At 41.4% G+C, this 17,890-nt stretch overlaps 1 protein-coding gene across 1 annotated transcript in view; it reads right to left on the bottom strand.

Moving 5' to 3' along the window:
* The window catches only part of LOC126419775 (nephrin-like), a gene marked incomplete at its 3' end in the record, with an annotated part of 483,228 nt that overhangs the window by 223,865 nt on the left and 241,473 nt on the right, over positions 1-17,890 (bottom strand). Inside the window, exon 2 of the mRNA XM_050086987.1 lies at positions 1,297-1,426. Coding sequence (XP_049942944.1) covers positions 1,297-1,426 — 130 coding nt within the window. The remainder of the gene's footprint in view (positions 1-1,296; positions 1,427-17,890) is intronic.

Raw genomic sequence — 17,890 nt, 5'->3', positions numbered from 1 at the left:
CACACTTGCTCTTAAAACGGTCTAAATAACGAGCAGTGGAATGATTGGAATTGGTATCTAGAATTAACATATGTAGGTTCCAAGAATAGTCATTTTTTTCGCTAAACTTCAGAGATCAATTACAAATGCAGAAATCCTATTAAATTCCAGTGCAAACGCCTGCCGGAAAAACGGGCTAAATTATGTACCATGGAAAGGTTGTAATCGGTAGCTATAACTTACCTATATAGCTTAGTTCTAGTTACCGATTGCAATATTTGTTAGGCCATAGTTTTTGTGAATTCTCGTTACTTATGTACTAGTACCAGTAGATTTCATAATTATTATTAAAAATTAACTTTATTTCACAACGTTATGACTTCAGCATGCGCTATACTTAGTGGATTTAAAGGTTCTCTGTGCTTTTCTTACCCGTATAAATCACAGTAATAATTTATTTCTGTTCTTATTTATTTTCCTTACCTTCAGTTCTATTCGACATAATTTGTTGCTAAGTAATTAATCATATGAACTGTGGTTGTAATTTTATGGTATGCTAAATTCATTAGTTTACGGATATGATCAGCTGCTTTCAAAGATTGCCTCTATCTAGCGTGTTTGCATAGTGTGACATCCCTGCTCAAAGCCAATGAGTGTAATTGGACTCTAGAATTGACGCAACTACGCTAGTTAAAATGGTTTCATCATTTATGTTGTGTCTAGACAAGACAGCCTAGACACAATGAGAGGAAGCCGAAAGGCACGCGGTAAGCTAAAGCAGGACGGCGTGAGGTCTGAAACAGGATACGTAATGAATGCTATAAAGGAAAGTACGTAGCTGCTGGAATACTTAACTTTAATCCGTCCTTGTGGTACATCTGGAGATTGTGGCGATACAAGTGAGACTCTTTAGATACATGCAATGTTACTAATGGTGCCTTGCTAGGTCGTAGCCATGGACTTAGCTGAAGGCTATTCTAACTATCTGCTCTTTAAAGGAGCGAGGCTTCGTCAGTGTAGTCGCTAGCAAAGTCGTCCGTACAACTGGGGCGAGTGCTAGTCTGTATCTCGAGACCTGCCTTGTGGTGGCGCTCGGTCTGCGATCACACAGTGGCGACACGCGGGTCCGACATGTACTAATGGACCGCGGCCGATTTAAAGCTACCACCTAGCAAGTGTGGTGTCTGGCGGTGACACCACAATTTACATTACATTCATTTCTGAAAACTCGATTCTAGACTGCATTTTCCGCTAACTGTATACTGTGTTCCTTGAATCTCCAGTAGAGGCAGAACTTACAGGCGCCTGCGTGCTCACCTGTAGAGCGGGATACCCTCGTCGTCACGGAACCAGAAGACCATGTAGACCCTGTCGTGGCCGGGAGGTGTCACGTTGCATGGCAACGCCACGCTGCGGCCCTCCACGGCCTGCACCTCCACCGCAGGGACTGCAACACACACGCACAAACCAAGCTGTTACGTCACGTCTGGTGACACAGAAAACCGCGAAGTCTCGCGCCTGTGTCATGCCCGCGGCAACTCCACTCTTCGGCCTTCCAAAGTTCACTCCACTAGTTCCAGGACTGAAACATGTACAAACCAAGCCGTTAGCACGTCGTCTCTCATCTATATCCACACCATACATCTATCATTACAAGTCTCTTCGTTATTTAAGGCTAGGCCTACATTTTACCATGAGTTGACAGCGCCACGTAGCAGCTATCCATGATATGTGCCTCATCTACATGAACTCCAGCGCTAACATCTGAACCAAAATGTTGCAGAATCACATATCGTGTGTGCGCACACTCGAAACACCTTCTTTCAGGAATGTTCTTCTTAATACTTTAATCATACAGTGAGCTACTCTGGAGACGTACTCCTTACACCAAAACAAGACATAAAGTTCATATAACTATATGATGTAAAATCTTTCTCTTTAGACTTATTAATGAAAGTTGACATTCATACATTTTCCGTGTACAACCCAGCAACTTTACTTGTCTATGCACTAGTTTGACTCATTGTATCCTACATGGCGTTGGACTACCAGCGAGACTTGATTATATTAATCATTCTTCAGTATTCAACGTGTCCATCATGCACATGTGCCACAGGTAGTGCCTCTACTGAAAATGAACCGTTTAAACATGACGGGTATTTATTTGCGAGCACGCAGACGCGATTTTTATAAACAGCCGCGTGAATGGTAAAGGACACGAAGCTGCACGCCACAACAAACGAGTTTCCAGACCAAATATAGACGAGTCATCCAACCTTTGGTGCTTTGTTTTGTCGCGTTGCCAAGACAGAATTGGCAGTGCTATAGACTATTGATCAAGGAAGACTACGTGTAGTACGTACGTCTGACCAGGGAGAGTATGTTCTACGGGCTATCGAAGAGGAGACAGGTATCACCGCAATACGCAATACAAGTGGCCCTGGCTTGTGGTACATCGCCAAATTCAGCATGGAAGATCCTTCACGAGCAGCTCATACATCCGTATCGTCTTCAAAGTTTGCAGGGCCTTATACCTGCAAATCACTCTTTAAGGAAGATCCTTGGCCGATGGTTTGTTGCACAAACTGCCAATCCGTTGTTTGTCACTTTTTTTACGGACAAGGTAAACTTTGGAAAAGATGGTACAACAAATTTTCATAACCAGGACCTATGGGTGAACCACAATCCTCATGCTACAGTACAATCTAGACATCAGCATCAGCTTATGAGTAATGTGTGGGCAGTAATTGCAGGTGACAGTGTGGTGGGGCTATACGTTCACTCAGCACGTCTTACAGGTGCTGTTTACAAGGACGTTATACAGAACTCCCTCCAAGACTTACTAGGAGATATTTTCCTGCAGATAAGATGAAACCTGTGATTTGTGCATCATAGTGCCTTAGAACATTTCAGACAGTGTTTTAGTGCGCTGACTCGTATCTACCGCGACAGATGGATATGTAGAGGAGTGTCAGTTCTATGCCCTTCGCTCTCCCCCAACTTCATTGAAAGGGGTTATTACCTTCGGGGGCAAATGAAACAATTTCTGTCTAGCTTACTAACTGGATGCCAAAACTCCTCAAAGAAGCGTCATAGAAGCCTGGAAAACCATTAGAAACTGTAAGGGAGTGTTTAGAGGTATGAGACAGCCCATGATCCGAGTGCATGCGTGTTTAGAAACAAGAAAAGGACATTTCGAGCATTTATTATAAGTTTGTCTGTTGATGAGCGCCACTCACCTAAATTCTTAACTTTCATTAACAACTAGGACATACGTTTACCTGATCTTTTCTACTTGTGTTAATGTAAAAAACTTCCTCCTAAAGTTTGTAAAGTATTTTATAAATGCCACTACAATAAAATATTTTTTTTTTATTTAGAGAAACATTTCGTGCTATTACTAGTTTACATTTTACTTACTTCTCTTCTTTCAGTTATTTTGCTGCTCAAACAGCAAATCTCGTCTCCTGTTTTTTTGTATTTCATATCCTGACTAAGATCCCTCAGCAAGTGTTAATTGTACTGGATTGTATTCGATTATTTCTTTTACTTTAATTGATATTTATCCATAAAATCTTCATTTTACACTATACAATCCAATCTTTTAACTTTCTATGTCTCCAACCGACTCTGACAGAACTGAAATATCACCCGAAACTTTAGACCTTACGTTTCTTCCCCACAGCATCAAATTCTTTCCCCAGTTTCACCTTGGCCTTATATTCCCTAGGCCTATATACAGGTTCAGTAACATGGGGTCAGACGATAATCCTCCCTCAGTTCCTTCTCGACCACTGCCATCTTTTCACGTCCGTCTGCTGTCATCCTGCAATCTCGTTTCTGTACCAGATGCGGATAAATTTCCTCTTGTTGTGTTCTATTTTTCAGTAGTGTTATGTATCCCTGAAAGTGTTGCAAATGTAGGTTCAGAGTATTTTCTAACATAGGCCAAAAAATAAACCTTCGCATATTCCTACATTTCTTCAGAACCCACATTGATCTCTCTGGTCAGTTCCTGCCAGCGTGTTAAAATTTTTCAGCAACACAGGTATGTGATTCATTGTCAGCACCTGATTTTTTTGGAATCAGGATTACTGCTTTTTTTTATTGAAGTCCGAGAGTATTTCGGCTTCTCATGCATCGCACATAGTACATGGACCAGTTGCTTGGTTCTCTGAAGGATTTTAATGACTCTGAGGAAACGACTACTCCCCGTGCCTTTATACCTTCAGTGTTTTGTCAAATTCTTTTCGTAGTATGGGACCCTCGTCACATTTTGGTCCATTTTCTCTTCCCCTTCCACCATGTTTTCAAGTTTACTTCCTCTATACAGCTCTTCATGATATATTTTCCATAATTTCCGCTTCCTTGCTTATTACTGGCTATCAAAATGAACTCTTAACACTTTTACAGCTACCAGAATGAGATTTTCACTCTGCAGCGGAGTGTGCACTGATATGAAACGTCCTGGCAGATTAAAACCGTGTGCTGGACCGAGAGACGAACTCGGGACCTTTGCCTTTCGCGGGCAAGTGCTCTACCACCTGAGATACCCAAGCACGACTCACGACCCGCCCTCACAGCTTCAATTCTGCCAGTACCTCGTCTCCTACCTTCCGAACTTCACACAAGCTCTTCTGCGTAGTTTGGAAGGTAGGAGACGAGGTACTAGCAGAACTGAAGCTGTGAGGACGGGTCGTGAGTCGTGCTTGGGTAGCTCAGTTGGTAGAGCACTTACCGAAGCGGTAGCTCGTCGTGTTCGGTCAGAGATCTGGCGGGTCTCTGTAGTAAAAAAAAGCTGAGTGAAGGGGTCAAAAACGAACTTCAGGGGACGTCATGTGACGTATTCTATGGTCAAATACAACGAACAATGACGAAACAAAAGAAAAAAAGGAAAAAAAAACCGTTGGTAGAGCACTTGCCCGCGAAAGGCAGTTTGCTGAGTTCGAGTCTCGGTCCGGGACACAGTTTAATCTGCCAGGGAGTTTCATTTTTACACTTGCTTATACCTTCTACAAATAGTTTCCCTACAAGTTGCACCTATGTTTCTAGTAATCATGCATATTTATAAGGGTGTGCATTACTCTACACATCAACATCTACAAACATTCTCAGCTAACTGCCATACAGCGGTTGGAGGGCGTTACGATGTACCAGCATGAGACATTTCATTTCGAGTTCCACTCGCAGATTCAATGAGGGAAACACAACTGTCTGTAACTCTGTATGCCTTAGCAAGAGCCCTAATTTCTCTTTATCTCCTTGAACCTTACTCGAAATGTACCTAGGCGGCAGCAAAATCGTTCGGCAGTCGGCTTCAAATGCTGGTTCTCTAAATGCTGTCAACAGTGTTTCTCGAGGATAACATCGCTTTCCAGGTATTCTCACTTGAGTTTCTTAAGCTATCCGTAATAGGTAATAAGACCTACCGGTAATAAATCTAACGACTCGCCTCTGAAACGTTTCGAAGTATGCCGTCTTAGTACGTCGTGGTAAATCAGCAAAGCCGTTTTCATTTTTCCGTTATTCTCATCGTTATATTTTGTTAACATTTCACACTCAGTAGCGCCATTTGAGATCTTGTATCTATTTTCACTCAATACGATGTTGCTAGGAACTGTGATTATTGTTAGCTGACACAAGAGGAATTGGCTGCTGTCTGTAAACAGCTGTAAGCAGCGTTGGCTATCGTCGACATGCTGCTTGCTAATGTTCAAAGTTCCGGCGGAATCAGATCTCTGGGTACAAGACTTGTGACACCTTTGGTACCTTTGAAATCCACCAGTGACCCGGATGTCACTGCATCTTCTGATTCGCAACATCTGAACCGTTCAGACAGTGGACGGAAGGCGAAAGAGGGAGCAGGTGGCTATACTGGCCCTCTTGGCCTTAGCAGCACGTACGAGAGGATAACCGGCTTTGATAATAACTCAGCCAGCACGAGATGCCTCTCCTGTAAGGCCAGCGGCCGACTTTTCTGCCCAGTCTCGACTGTTGCAGAGGGTTGGTAGGTTTGTCATTAGGAGCTCCAATATTAGGCGGATGATGGAGCCACTCAGGGAAGTAGCAGGCAATGCAGGAAAGAACGCCAGAGTGGCTCAAATGGCTCTGAACACTATGGGACTTAACCGCAGAGGTCACCAGTCCCCTAGAACTTAGAACTATTTAAACCTAACTAACCTAAGGACATCACACACATCCATGCACGAGGCAGAATTCGAACCTGCGACCGAAGCGGTCGCGCGGTTCCAGACTGAAGCGCCTAGAACTGCCGGCGAACGCCAGAGTGGACTCAGTATGTATGTCGGTAGGATCTCGTTCATGATGTGGAAGAGGACCTGTCGGCAGTTATCGAGTGCACTGGACCCAACCCGCTGCACATAGTGGTACGTGTTGGCATGAATGACGCCACCTACGTGGAGTCTGAGAGCATCTTCGGCTTTTTTCGGTGGATGGCTGAGTTCATGAAGATAACTAGCGTTGCACTGGGACTGCAGGCTAAGCTATCTATTTATAGCATCGTACCCAGGTCTGATCGCTGTTCTCCGGTTTCGGGGAGAGTGAAAGCTCTAAACTAGAGGCTCAGACGACTCTGCGACGTTATCGGATGCGAATTTCTCGATCTCCGCTATAGGTTACAGAACTGCAATGTACCCCTTTACAGGTCAGGCGTGAACTACACGTTGGAAGCGGCTACTACAGTGACGGAGTACGTGTGGCGTGCACGTGGGGCTTTCTTAGGTTACAGAATCCCTCCCTTGCGATCAAAGACTGTTGCCTAATAAATTAGCCACGTTATCCTCAGACAACGTTCGTTGCCGCAGATCAGAGATAGAAAAGGATAATATGATTTTAGTGATCTGCATGAGGATCCAAGAAAAGGTTCCTAAAATAGTATCGCTTACTGAAGGTTTTAAAGCACAGATTGTACTAGGAACAGAAATTTGGTTTAAACCGGACGTTAGTGACAGCGAAATCCTAAGTACAGATCAGAAAATTTTTCCTAAGGATAGCTTCGTGGCCAATGGTGGCGTCGTGTTTATTGCAGTTAAGAATCCGATAAAATCTAGCGAGGTTATCACGGATTGTGATTATGGATTAAACTGGTGATGTTAAGTAAAGATGAGATAAGTAAAAAATGGTGTTCGGGTGCTTTTATAGACGCCTGGGTCAGGAGCTATAGATGTAGAGCGCTTCGGACAGAACTTGCAGAAAATCGCTAGTAATTTTCCTGATCATGCCATTTGGGGTTGACTCAACTTGCCAGGTGTAGACTCAGAGTGTTATTTTATCAAAACTGGTGCCAGAGACGGGGATTCGTGTGACATTGTTCTAGATGTCTTATCGGAAAATTACTTTGAGCACATAGTAAGAGAAACAACTCGTGTGGGTAACACTTAGACTTCCTGGCAACCAACAGCCCTGGACTTATCGAACCAGTTAACGTAGAGGAAGGTATCAGTGTTAAGATGGTAAGGTCTTATGGGAATAAACTGCTGAGGTCATCGGTCCCTAAGCCTACACACTATTTAACCTAACTTAAACTAACGTACGTAAAGGACGACACACACACTTATGCCCGAGGGAGTACTCGAACCTCCGACGGGGGGAGCAGCTCGGACCGTGACAAGGCGCCTCAGACCGCGCTGCCACCCCGCGCGGCTAAAGGGTGTGATAGCAGCTATGACAACGGGTCTGACGAAGAATGTTAAGAAATGTAGAAAGAGAGTGACAGGCTACAAATTTCAGAGTGTCTGAGCAGTCAGCATCAAATATTCTGTGATGAGGAAGATGGCGTGGAAACCAAATGGAATAAAGATGCAAAGGGATCTTGCAATATGCCCTAGACAAGTATGTTCCGAGTAGGGTCTTAAGGGATGGGAAAGACCTACCATGGTATAATATCCGTGTTAGAAAACTTCTACATGAACAAAGAGGACTTCACTTGAGAATCAATAATCCTGTACTACCTCCTTCCTCTCGTTCTCCTCTGAGAAACTAGTCCTCCAGGGGGCCTTTTGGCAGGTACTCCCGTCTCAATGAATATCCCACGCAATTCTCTTGAAGAGTATGAAAACTGCTTCCGTATTTACTCCTTGAAGCGATATAGCCATTCAAAACGAAATCAAGAGTGGGTCCGGTGCCTTAAATGTACAAGGTCGGCACACGAAGACTGTGCCAGAGGAAAAATATTATTTTGTATGTGTACAAAATGCCACTAACACTGAACTGAAGAGTAGGTCTGTAACTAACATTCAGTCTTCTACGTAGGCCATATTGTGCTGCCGGCCGGGATGGCCGAGCGGTTGTAGGCGCTACAGTCTGGAACCTCGCGACCGCTACGGTCGCAGGTTCGAATAGTGCATCGGGCATGGATGTGTGTGCTGTCCTTAGGTTAGTTAGGTTTAAGTAGTTCTATGTTCTAGGGGACTGATGACCTCAGAAGTTAAGTCCCATAGTGCTCAGAGCCATATGAACCCATATTGTGCTAATGTATCGAAGTTCGCCGAAAGCTTTGTTTACTGCCACGAAAATTGCTGTTTTACTATATTAATTGGCGTAGGTAAGACTGCAGTTTTGCTTACTGCCAGAAAACATATCTTGAAAAGAAACTTCCTGGCAGATTAAAACTGTGTGCTGGACCAAAACTCGAACTCGGGACCTTTGACTTTCGCGTCCAAGTGCTGTGAGGACTGGTCGTGAGTCGTACTTGGGTAGCGCAGTAGGTTTTCGGTCAGAGGGTTAGCTGCCCTCTGCAATAAAAAAAACTGAGTTTATAGATCACCGACGAATTTAAACAAGCATCATGGTATGTCCGCCCTGAACAAATAAAACGACAATATCGAAAAAAATGAGATTTTAAAAAAAAGTTGGTAGAGCACTTGCCCGCGAAAGGCTAAGTTCTTAAGTTCGAGTCTCGGTCCGGCAGACAGTATTAATATGCCAGGAAGTTTCATATCAGCGCACACTCCGCTGCAGAGTGAAAATCTCATTATGGATACCTTGAAAAGAATAGTGTTCTGTTTACTCATTATACTGTTCTATGATACGCATAAACGTCTTTCCATAGGGGCATAACTTTACCCATACACGAACTATGTTTACACACTCGACGTGAACCTACATAAATATATTTTGCTGTCTCAAATGTAAGGTTGAGGTAGCAGTACTAATACCAAGTTACGCTTAAATAACCACGTCTTAAGAAAAAACAAATTTATATGCGATAAATACAACAAATGAAAATTAGCTATACTGAAATGATATTCGCGTAAATATTCCCCGGTCTCCCCTACGCCGAGAGATTTAACACTTGTGACCGTGTGAAGCAGCACACTTTTAGTGTTGTATTCTAACTGTACGAGTTTGATTTCTTCATTTGTGTGGCCATAGTGCCCATAGTTGCTTTACAGTTCTTGAGGGTATTTTTGTTCTGTCGTTGCAATTATAAAAATGCGTGATTTTTTCACCAGACGCTTGCGAAACGTGTTTGATGAAAACACTGAAGCATTTTTGTAGTTGTAACTACAGAACAAAAATACCCTCAAAAATTTACGAGTTTGGATTTCCTACTCATCAGCATTAACTTACATTTTTCTACATTTAGCACTAGCTACTATTCATCACACCAACTACAATTTTTGTCTAAGTCTGTTTGTATCCTCCTAAAGTCACTCGTCGACGACACATTCTCGTACACCACAGCATCATCGGCAAACAGTCACCGGTTGCTGCTTACCCTGTCCGCTAGACGATTTATGTATATAGGAAATAACAGCTGTCTCACCAGAGTTCCCTGGGCACTCCTGACGGTACCGTTGTCTTTGAACATTCGCCGTCGGGGAAAACATACTGGGTTCCGTTACTTAAAATGTCTTCGAGCCGTACACAAACCGGGAAACCTATGCTCGTACCTCCTTTAACAGCCTGCAGTGGGACACTGTGTCAAATGATGTGGAATCTGCTTGGTACAGGATATCACTTGAGAAAAGAGCAAGCTGAGTTTCGTGTGGACGAAGCTTTCTAAAACCGATCCGATTTGTGGACGGAATCCATTCAGATTCAAGGAAATCTATTACATTCAAACTGGTAGTAAGTTCGAGAATTCGGCAGCAAATCAATGTTAAGGATATTTTGCGAGTCCGTTCCTTTACGCTTCTTACAACAGGTGTCGCCTGTGCTTTTCTCCAGGCGCTTGAGACTTGGAGCTGGGCGAGAGATTCGAGAAAACTGCAAGCTAAATAAACGACCAGTGCCGTAGAGAATTTTTGCAAAACCGAATTTGGATTCCATACGGTCCTGGCAATTTATTTCTTTTCAACTCTTTTAGTTGTTTCCTTACTCCAGTGATTCCTACTATTGTGTTCTCTATTAGGATATCTGTGAGATGATCAAAGGACGATATGTTTGTATGATTCTCCTGCGTGAACCTTCTTTTTAACGAGAAACCTAAAATTTCAGCTTTCGTGTTGCTGTCTGCTACCAATACATCACACTGGTCAATGAATGACTGGATGAAACCGTTACACCACTTAGCGATCTTAAGTAGAACCAAAATTTTCTTCGGTTCTGGGCAAGATCTATTGCTAAGGTATGACGGTGGTAGTAGTTACATACTTCGTGCATCGATCTCATTACAGACGCACGCAAATCTACTAATTTCAAGCTTGTCGTCATTTCTGTGCTCTTTTGAAACGTGGGTGCAATAGCCTCTGCTTCCTCAGTATTTCCCTAATTTCGTTGTTAAACCACAGTGGGTGTCTTCCGTGCACAATCAAATTACTAGACACATACTTCTCCACAGCACGATTTACAATCGATTTAAACTTTACCCATAATTCCTCTACGTCCGTCATACTGAAACTAAATAATGTCAGTTCGTAGTGAAAGTGAGATGCTAATAACTTCTTATTTTCTGTTTCTAGAAAAATACTCTACTGGCGTTCTTCATTGATTTATTAACTGTAGTAATCATAGTCGGTATGAGATCTAGATCACTAATCTCTGTCTTTATACTGACGCCGTCCACATGGTCTGACCTGCTTGTAGCTAAAAGGTCTAAAATATTTCTGGTGCTTGTAGGCTGTCGAACTAGCTGCTCAAGACAGTTTTTGGAAAATGTATTCAAAAGTACCTGTCAAGACTGTCTGTACCATCTGTAGTGAATGCATTGCCGTCCCTGTGTATACTCGGTAGATTAAAGTCTCGCCCAACTAATAACGATTGCTCTGGTCATTCTCGCGTTTCTGACCATATAACCTGGTTCGAATCACGCTAAAACTGTCAAAGCGGAGTTGGATGACCCGTAAAAATATTCAATAATTAACTTTATTTCATCTAGACCCGTTCTACGCGGACGTATAACTTCACTGTCACACTCAAATTCGACCTCAGCAGAGACAATATTTTTGCCACGTGCAATGAACATGTCCTCTCCTATGGCACCTAATCTGTCTTTCCGACATACGTCCCAAGACTTACAAAACAGGAATACTTCGACAGTTTAGTGCTAAAAGATTGCCAGTTCGAGTGTCTTCTCGCTGAATAATGTCTGATTTCGGTATCTCCTCTAGGCAATATTTCCTTACCACTCTGTATCTTCAATTTAATTGAAGATACGTCTTATCCTAAGACTTTTATTGGTCCCCTTGTACTTTTCCTGTTAGTTTTTATGGGCTGACTTCAATTTACCAATCATACTTTCTATTGAATTACAGGATTGATAAAGGAAATTGACTTTCTATGTGAGTCTGCGATCACTGTGAATAATTTTGTGAATAAAACGTTATAGATCGCTTATTAAATTTCTTTATTTCGATGTTTCGGCTTTATCAGATACCATCACGTATCAGACATTTAGAACTAGCAAAACAATATACATTGTCCAAATTAAAAATTTTGTTAGATCCAGACGCATTCAATTATTGGCATTCAGAATGTAAGTTGTTACATTACCTTTCTCACAACGCAGCTCCCTTTGCTCATCTTTTACATAAGATGAAAAGAAAACGGAAGGAGCACACATACTGCACGAAACTATTATTCAGGAACGCGACATAAGGTAAATATTCTCCTATGAATTATTTCAGTAGAGAATTTATGAGATAGCGAGTTTGATGTGATTAATTCATCACAAGAAGTATTTTGCTGTCATTATTGTAGTCGACACAACGCTTCAGGTCAAATAGTTTGAGAAGCACTACTTATGTACGTAATAGTCAACGAGTGTGGACTGTTTTTACGTTTCTATATTATCGGAATTCTATTCATTTTGGCTCTTCCTACCTGACTGACTACCTGGTTTCTTTCGTCAGTGTGTCGTCCGGTCTTGAAGCATGAGATATTATTACTCGAGGTGTGCAAACTGTATACCTTTTAATTGTAGAGAGCAAAATTCATACAGTCTCTATGATGAATCTACGTGCAGATAATTTTACATGTTATATTTTATTAGTCTCCATCCTTCAGTCTAATACAAATTTGATAACATTTTTAACAACACTTCTGGTATCGATGTCTAGTTTCGGCTACATAAATATTGTAAGGAAGCTCAGAAATAATATATTTCTGTACTTATAATCAAAAAAATACATTTGAAACTTTGTTGTACTACGTCCAAGAAACTTAGAACATCTTGCTCCCTAATGTGCACAGTCCGTCATTAATAAGAATTTTATGATTCAAGAGTGCATATTTATAACCTCCGTAATAAATAAACGTGGTGTCAAAAATGAGGTAAGTTACGAACTTAATAAGATTTTTGATCCTTTATACTACCGTCACTAAATGATATGTGGAGAACGAAACTTTTCAGTCAGTTTAGGAGACGAACAAAACGGGAGGTTTTATACATGTACAAGTAAACGCTTCCTAAAATTACAGGGAATATTTTGAGAACGCAATTTGCAAAAGGCATATACTTGTTATCAAAGAATGAACGCAATGTTAGAACATTACATCATCTTCTTTCACCTATATAATGAGCAACAAATCCTGTTTTGTCTCCAGAGAAATCGAGTCGCCTCCATTCACAGAAAATGTATTTTCCGAGATGATTAGTGTACTGAATTCTGAGATAAAATCCGTAATTTGATATCAAAGGTCGAAATCGTCATTTAAATTTCTTGCAAACTTATAACCGCTGTGTTCCTTACAGGACACCGTTGCCAGTAACCTAAGTGTATTCCTTGAAAAAAAAAAAGAAGAAAACAAAAAAGGAGAGGAAGAATGATAGTATCTCGTGTGTGTAGAATCTTAAACGTCGCACAGATTGCTGAATTGTGAAGTCGTGCAACCTACTTTTTTAACGCGGTTTTCAGATAATTATGCTCTGTCACATAAAGTGAATTTATACTCTTGAGCCACTTTCGTTTTTGAATGTTTATGTACGTACAGTATTAACATTTCAAGCTTATGAATGAATGAAAATCACTTACTAAAATTTGTGCCTAATGCAAAGTTATTCGATTTAAAAATTTAATTTACTCTCATGGCCAATCATTTAGACAGCAAATTACGTTCGTGAATAGCGAGCTAGTATAATTAGTGGAGCACAAATTGTGTTCTATAATAAATGACTGTAATAATTTAATTCGAACAACTTGAAACCATGGATTTAGTTGTTAGACCAGCGGTACTCTGCCGCAGTCGAGTGCACCATGTTGAGTACAGATAGAATATTCTATGCGATACGCAGGATTTCCCTGTAATTTGTGCTTTCAGTGATGACTGCGTGTAACGGAGGCCGTTTCCGTGACACATTTGATGCTGTAAAACTTGCTGAAGCCACGTAACCAGACGAGGAGCGCATTTGCCGCTATCTGGTACATCAGTGCGACATATTCTACGTGTAAATGACAGATTGACGAAAGTGTACAAACATACCACTTTTCTTCAGTATAATCATCTGTTCAGGGAAAAAAACCACAATTAGAACGTATTTTTCTATCTGACATTCTTCGATAAAAGCTACACACATTTTTTTGCCTCTTAGCTTTGCATGCAATCTCAAGCTCTCCAGGACTTACTCTGTCGTCATCGTCATGAGTTACCTGCAAGCTTTGTAGCTCTTTATCGGGTTGGCCGAATTATGTCGTCGAGACGTCAAGATTTCATGGGACTGCCATATGCTACCAGAAATTACGTCGATGCCCTTGATGGAACAACATTGGTAGGGGTGTTGATTTCGTTAGCTGATGCACAATTCAGATTATTTTTCTGTAGCCTGTGAGTGCCCAATCCCAAGCAACACAATAGGTGTAACTGCATCCATAACCCAACTAGGTGGTGCAGTGGTTAGCCTACTGCACTCGCATTCGGGAGGACGATGGTTCAAACCCGCGTCCAGCCATCCGGATTTTGTGTTTTCCGTGATTTCCCTAAACTTCTTTAGGTAAATGCGGCGATGGTTCCTGTGAAAAGGAACGACCGATTTCTTTCCCCATCCTTCTCTAATCCGTTTCTGCTCTGTCCCTAATGACCTCGTTGTCGACGGGACATTCAACACTAATCTCCTCCTCCTCCTCCTCCTCCTCCATCCTCTTCTGTCCTCATTAAAGTTGTTGTTCGATATGCCGATCATAACGGCTTCGTTGTTGGTCTAAAAGGCCTCACACGACCTATGGCGAACAGTATTTCCTAAAAATAAATAGTAGTGGAAATCTACATGTTAGTGTTTGTGCACATGCTTCGTTCATCAAGTTATCAAGAAGGTAAAAGGTAAAGGAGATGAACTGCTAAACGATCTCGTCACCGAAATTTTTTTCCATCAAATAGCATAATGTACGTAGCGATGAAATGCTACGGCTACTTTCCACAGGGATAATTTATACAATTTGTACAAGGAATCGTTCAAGATGCAATGATAGGCAATAGCCAAATAAAATGTTTCAGTCCCCACGTTCAAAATACTGTAAGCACCATGTATTTGAATATTGCACAAGCGAGTTTGAACCTATAGCGATAGGGCATTCAATTAGATGCTAAAAACTTACTGACTTATTCTCCAGGCATAAAATGTTGCTGGATGTACTTGAATCTTACAGCCTTACCATATTTTCCGACCAGAATTCAAAGAAATAGCAGCATGATGACACACAGTATCTTCATAGGCCGTTTCTTAATTGATGGTCAGCACGTGAGATCAATAGTTATGAAGTACCACATACTGTTGCACAGACAGTAGCACTGAATTAAATCAGGATAGAGTCATGTGCGAGAATAGTAAGAAAAAAATATACCGATATGAGTTCACTGGTAGAGCAGACGTTTCAAGCCACTTTTGAAAGGCTAAAAAGGCTAATATCACAAAACTTTTACAGTACAGAAAACTTTAATTACGTAATACATTTCTTCAAAACGTTACCACTTTTTGATACTTCTTCCCATTAAAATTTTGCGGGTAGATATGCAGCACGGATAAGCAACCATTGTGAATAAATAGTGGAGCACCATGTAGGAAAAAATGGTAGCTATATCATAACATGAAAGACAGTCTGAGCCCCACTACAGAAGTTCACTATAGTAGTCGAGGTGTTGAAGAATATCAGCAGCCTAAAATAAGGCATTAAACCAAGAACAGAACTCTCTCATAAAAATATTGAACTAAATGGTCAGTTGCGACGTAGGTATTAAGGTAGAATTCGCTTACTCAAGATATTAAACCTCTTCTGAGCGAAAATGTTAGTGGTCAGTCAGAGGTGCGCAAAATATTTAATAATCACGTCCTGTCAATAGTCGGCGTATTAAACTGAAAATTTATTAGAACAGGTAAAAACTGTTAGAAACGTGTCCCAAGACAATTGTCACATGGAGCTTCAGGAAACAAGTAAAGAAGAAAATGAATCAACTACTGAATCATTAAAGAGTGAAGTTACTTTTGGTATGATGAGATATCAAACAGGATGATCACGTCGGGTTTATAATATATTAGCTTTGTATTCATTCTCCTACACAACGTTTTTTTTCAGGTGTGGTCTGTTCCCTCATAGACTGAAATACTCGTTAGTGAAACAACTTCATAAAAACGCGGACGGGGATCACGTACGCAGTTAACAGCCCGTTTCTTTGCATCCAATTTTTCCTAAAGTTATTGAGAAAGTATTGTACAAGAGGGCAGTAGCACATCTCAGTATTCATTATTTGTAGTCAGACTAGCAGTTTGACTTGACGAAAGGAGTTTTCTTTCGTATATGAGCCACTAGAAGCGTTACGCGCTTGGTTGAGGAGGGTAGGGTTTCATTATGGTGTAGGCCATGCAGTATATCTGCGTAAACTGGAAAATTATGGGATTAAGGAAGAATTTCAACAATGATTAATATTTGGAAAAAATAAAGCAGATGTTCTGCTTCCATTGCTTTTCTTGATGTCAACGATCTGCTAAACATGACAGCTGACTCAATTTCTTTTCCTCTTTGCAGATGATAAGTGTTATGAAATACTGGCAACTTGAAGTGTATTATCTAGCTATTACGGTTGTCAGTAAGTTCAGCAGATGACTTCCACATAGGAGATTGACACTTAATTGAAACAAAGCGCAGTGCGTACAGTTTTTGACGCGGTGTTCTTACAACAGCGTATTTTTCTCGTACCAAGGTGGCTAAACACTGTAAACGGCAGTTTTAAATTCTTAGGACTGAGATTAGATGGAAAGCTCACCTGGGAGGCTCTTGTTCAGGGCTCTTCGTCCATTAATTTTACACTGAAAAAACTGAAAACCGTCAATAACAGAACAAATCGTTGAGTGAACCAGCAAACTTATAATATGGAATTACATCAACAAGTTTGAGCACCATGCCTTCCGTGCACCGTAGTCTGCCGTCAGATACACTTTACCTGCAGCCAATTTCGGGCCTCCCTTAGCGTTAGCACTTCATCATGACTATGATTTTCCTCTAAAGTCACCCTGCTCAACAAGAATTATTTTATTAATGATATCTAGTATGCGAATAAGAGTTCTCTTCTCCAATAATTTATATTCCTTATGGTATTCAAGGGAATCCTATACCATTCTTCCTGCAGAGTGGCAAGTTCAAGCAGTAATTATGGAGGTAGATAGCGATTACGTAGCACTCTCTCTACAATAGACCGCAAAATCTCAGGGGTACTGATATCTGACAACGTTGGTGGCCATGCTGTAGAATACAGAGAAGTTGCAGCATAAGAAAATTGCAGCAGAATGCAGTAAGATCTGCAGCGGATAGGCACTTGGTGCAGGGAGTGGCAACTGACCCTTAATATAGACAAATGTAATGTATTGCGAATACATAGAAAGAAGGATCCTTCATTGTATGATTATATGATAGCGTAACAAACACTGGTAGCAGTTACTTCTGCAAAATATCTGGGAGTATGCGTACGGAACGATTTGAAGTGGAATGAACATATAAAATTAATTGTTGGTAAGGCGAGTGCCAGGTTGAGATTCATTGGGAGAGTCCTTAGAAAATGCAGTCCATCAACAAGGGATGTGGCTTACAAAACACTCTTTCGACCTATACTTGAGTATTGCTCATCAATGTGCGTCCCGTACCAGGTCAGGTTGACAGAGGAGATAGAGAAGATCCAAAGAAGAGCGGCGCGTTTCGTCACAGGGTTATTTGGTAATCGTGATAGCATTACGGAGATGTTTAGCAAACTCAAATGGCAGACTCTGCAAGAGAGGCGTCTGCATCGCGGTGTAGCTTGCTGTCCAGGTTTCGAGAGGGTGCGTTTCTGGATGAGGTATCGAATATATTGCTTTACCCCACTTATACCTCCCGAGGAGATCACGAATGTAAAATTAGAGAGATTCGAGCGCACGGAGGCTTTCCGGCAGTCGTTCTTCCCACGAACCATAAGCCACTGGAACAGGAAAGCGAGGTTATGACATTGGCACGTAAAGTGCCCTCCGCCACACACCTTTGGGTGGTTT

The sequence above is a fragment of the Schistocerca serialis genome, chromosome 1, assembly GCF_023864345.2.
Source record: "Schistocerca serialis cubense isolate TAMUIC-IGC-003099 chromosome 1, iqSchSeri2.2, whole genome shotgun sequence".
Taxonomy (NCBI): domain Eukaryota; kingdom Metazoa; phylum Arthropoda; class Insecta; order Orthoptera; family Acrididae; genus Schistocerca; species Schistocerca serialis.
This window is presented reverse-complemented; position numbering and strand designations above follow the sequence as displayed.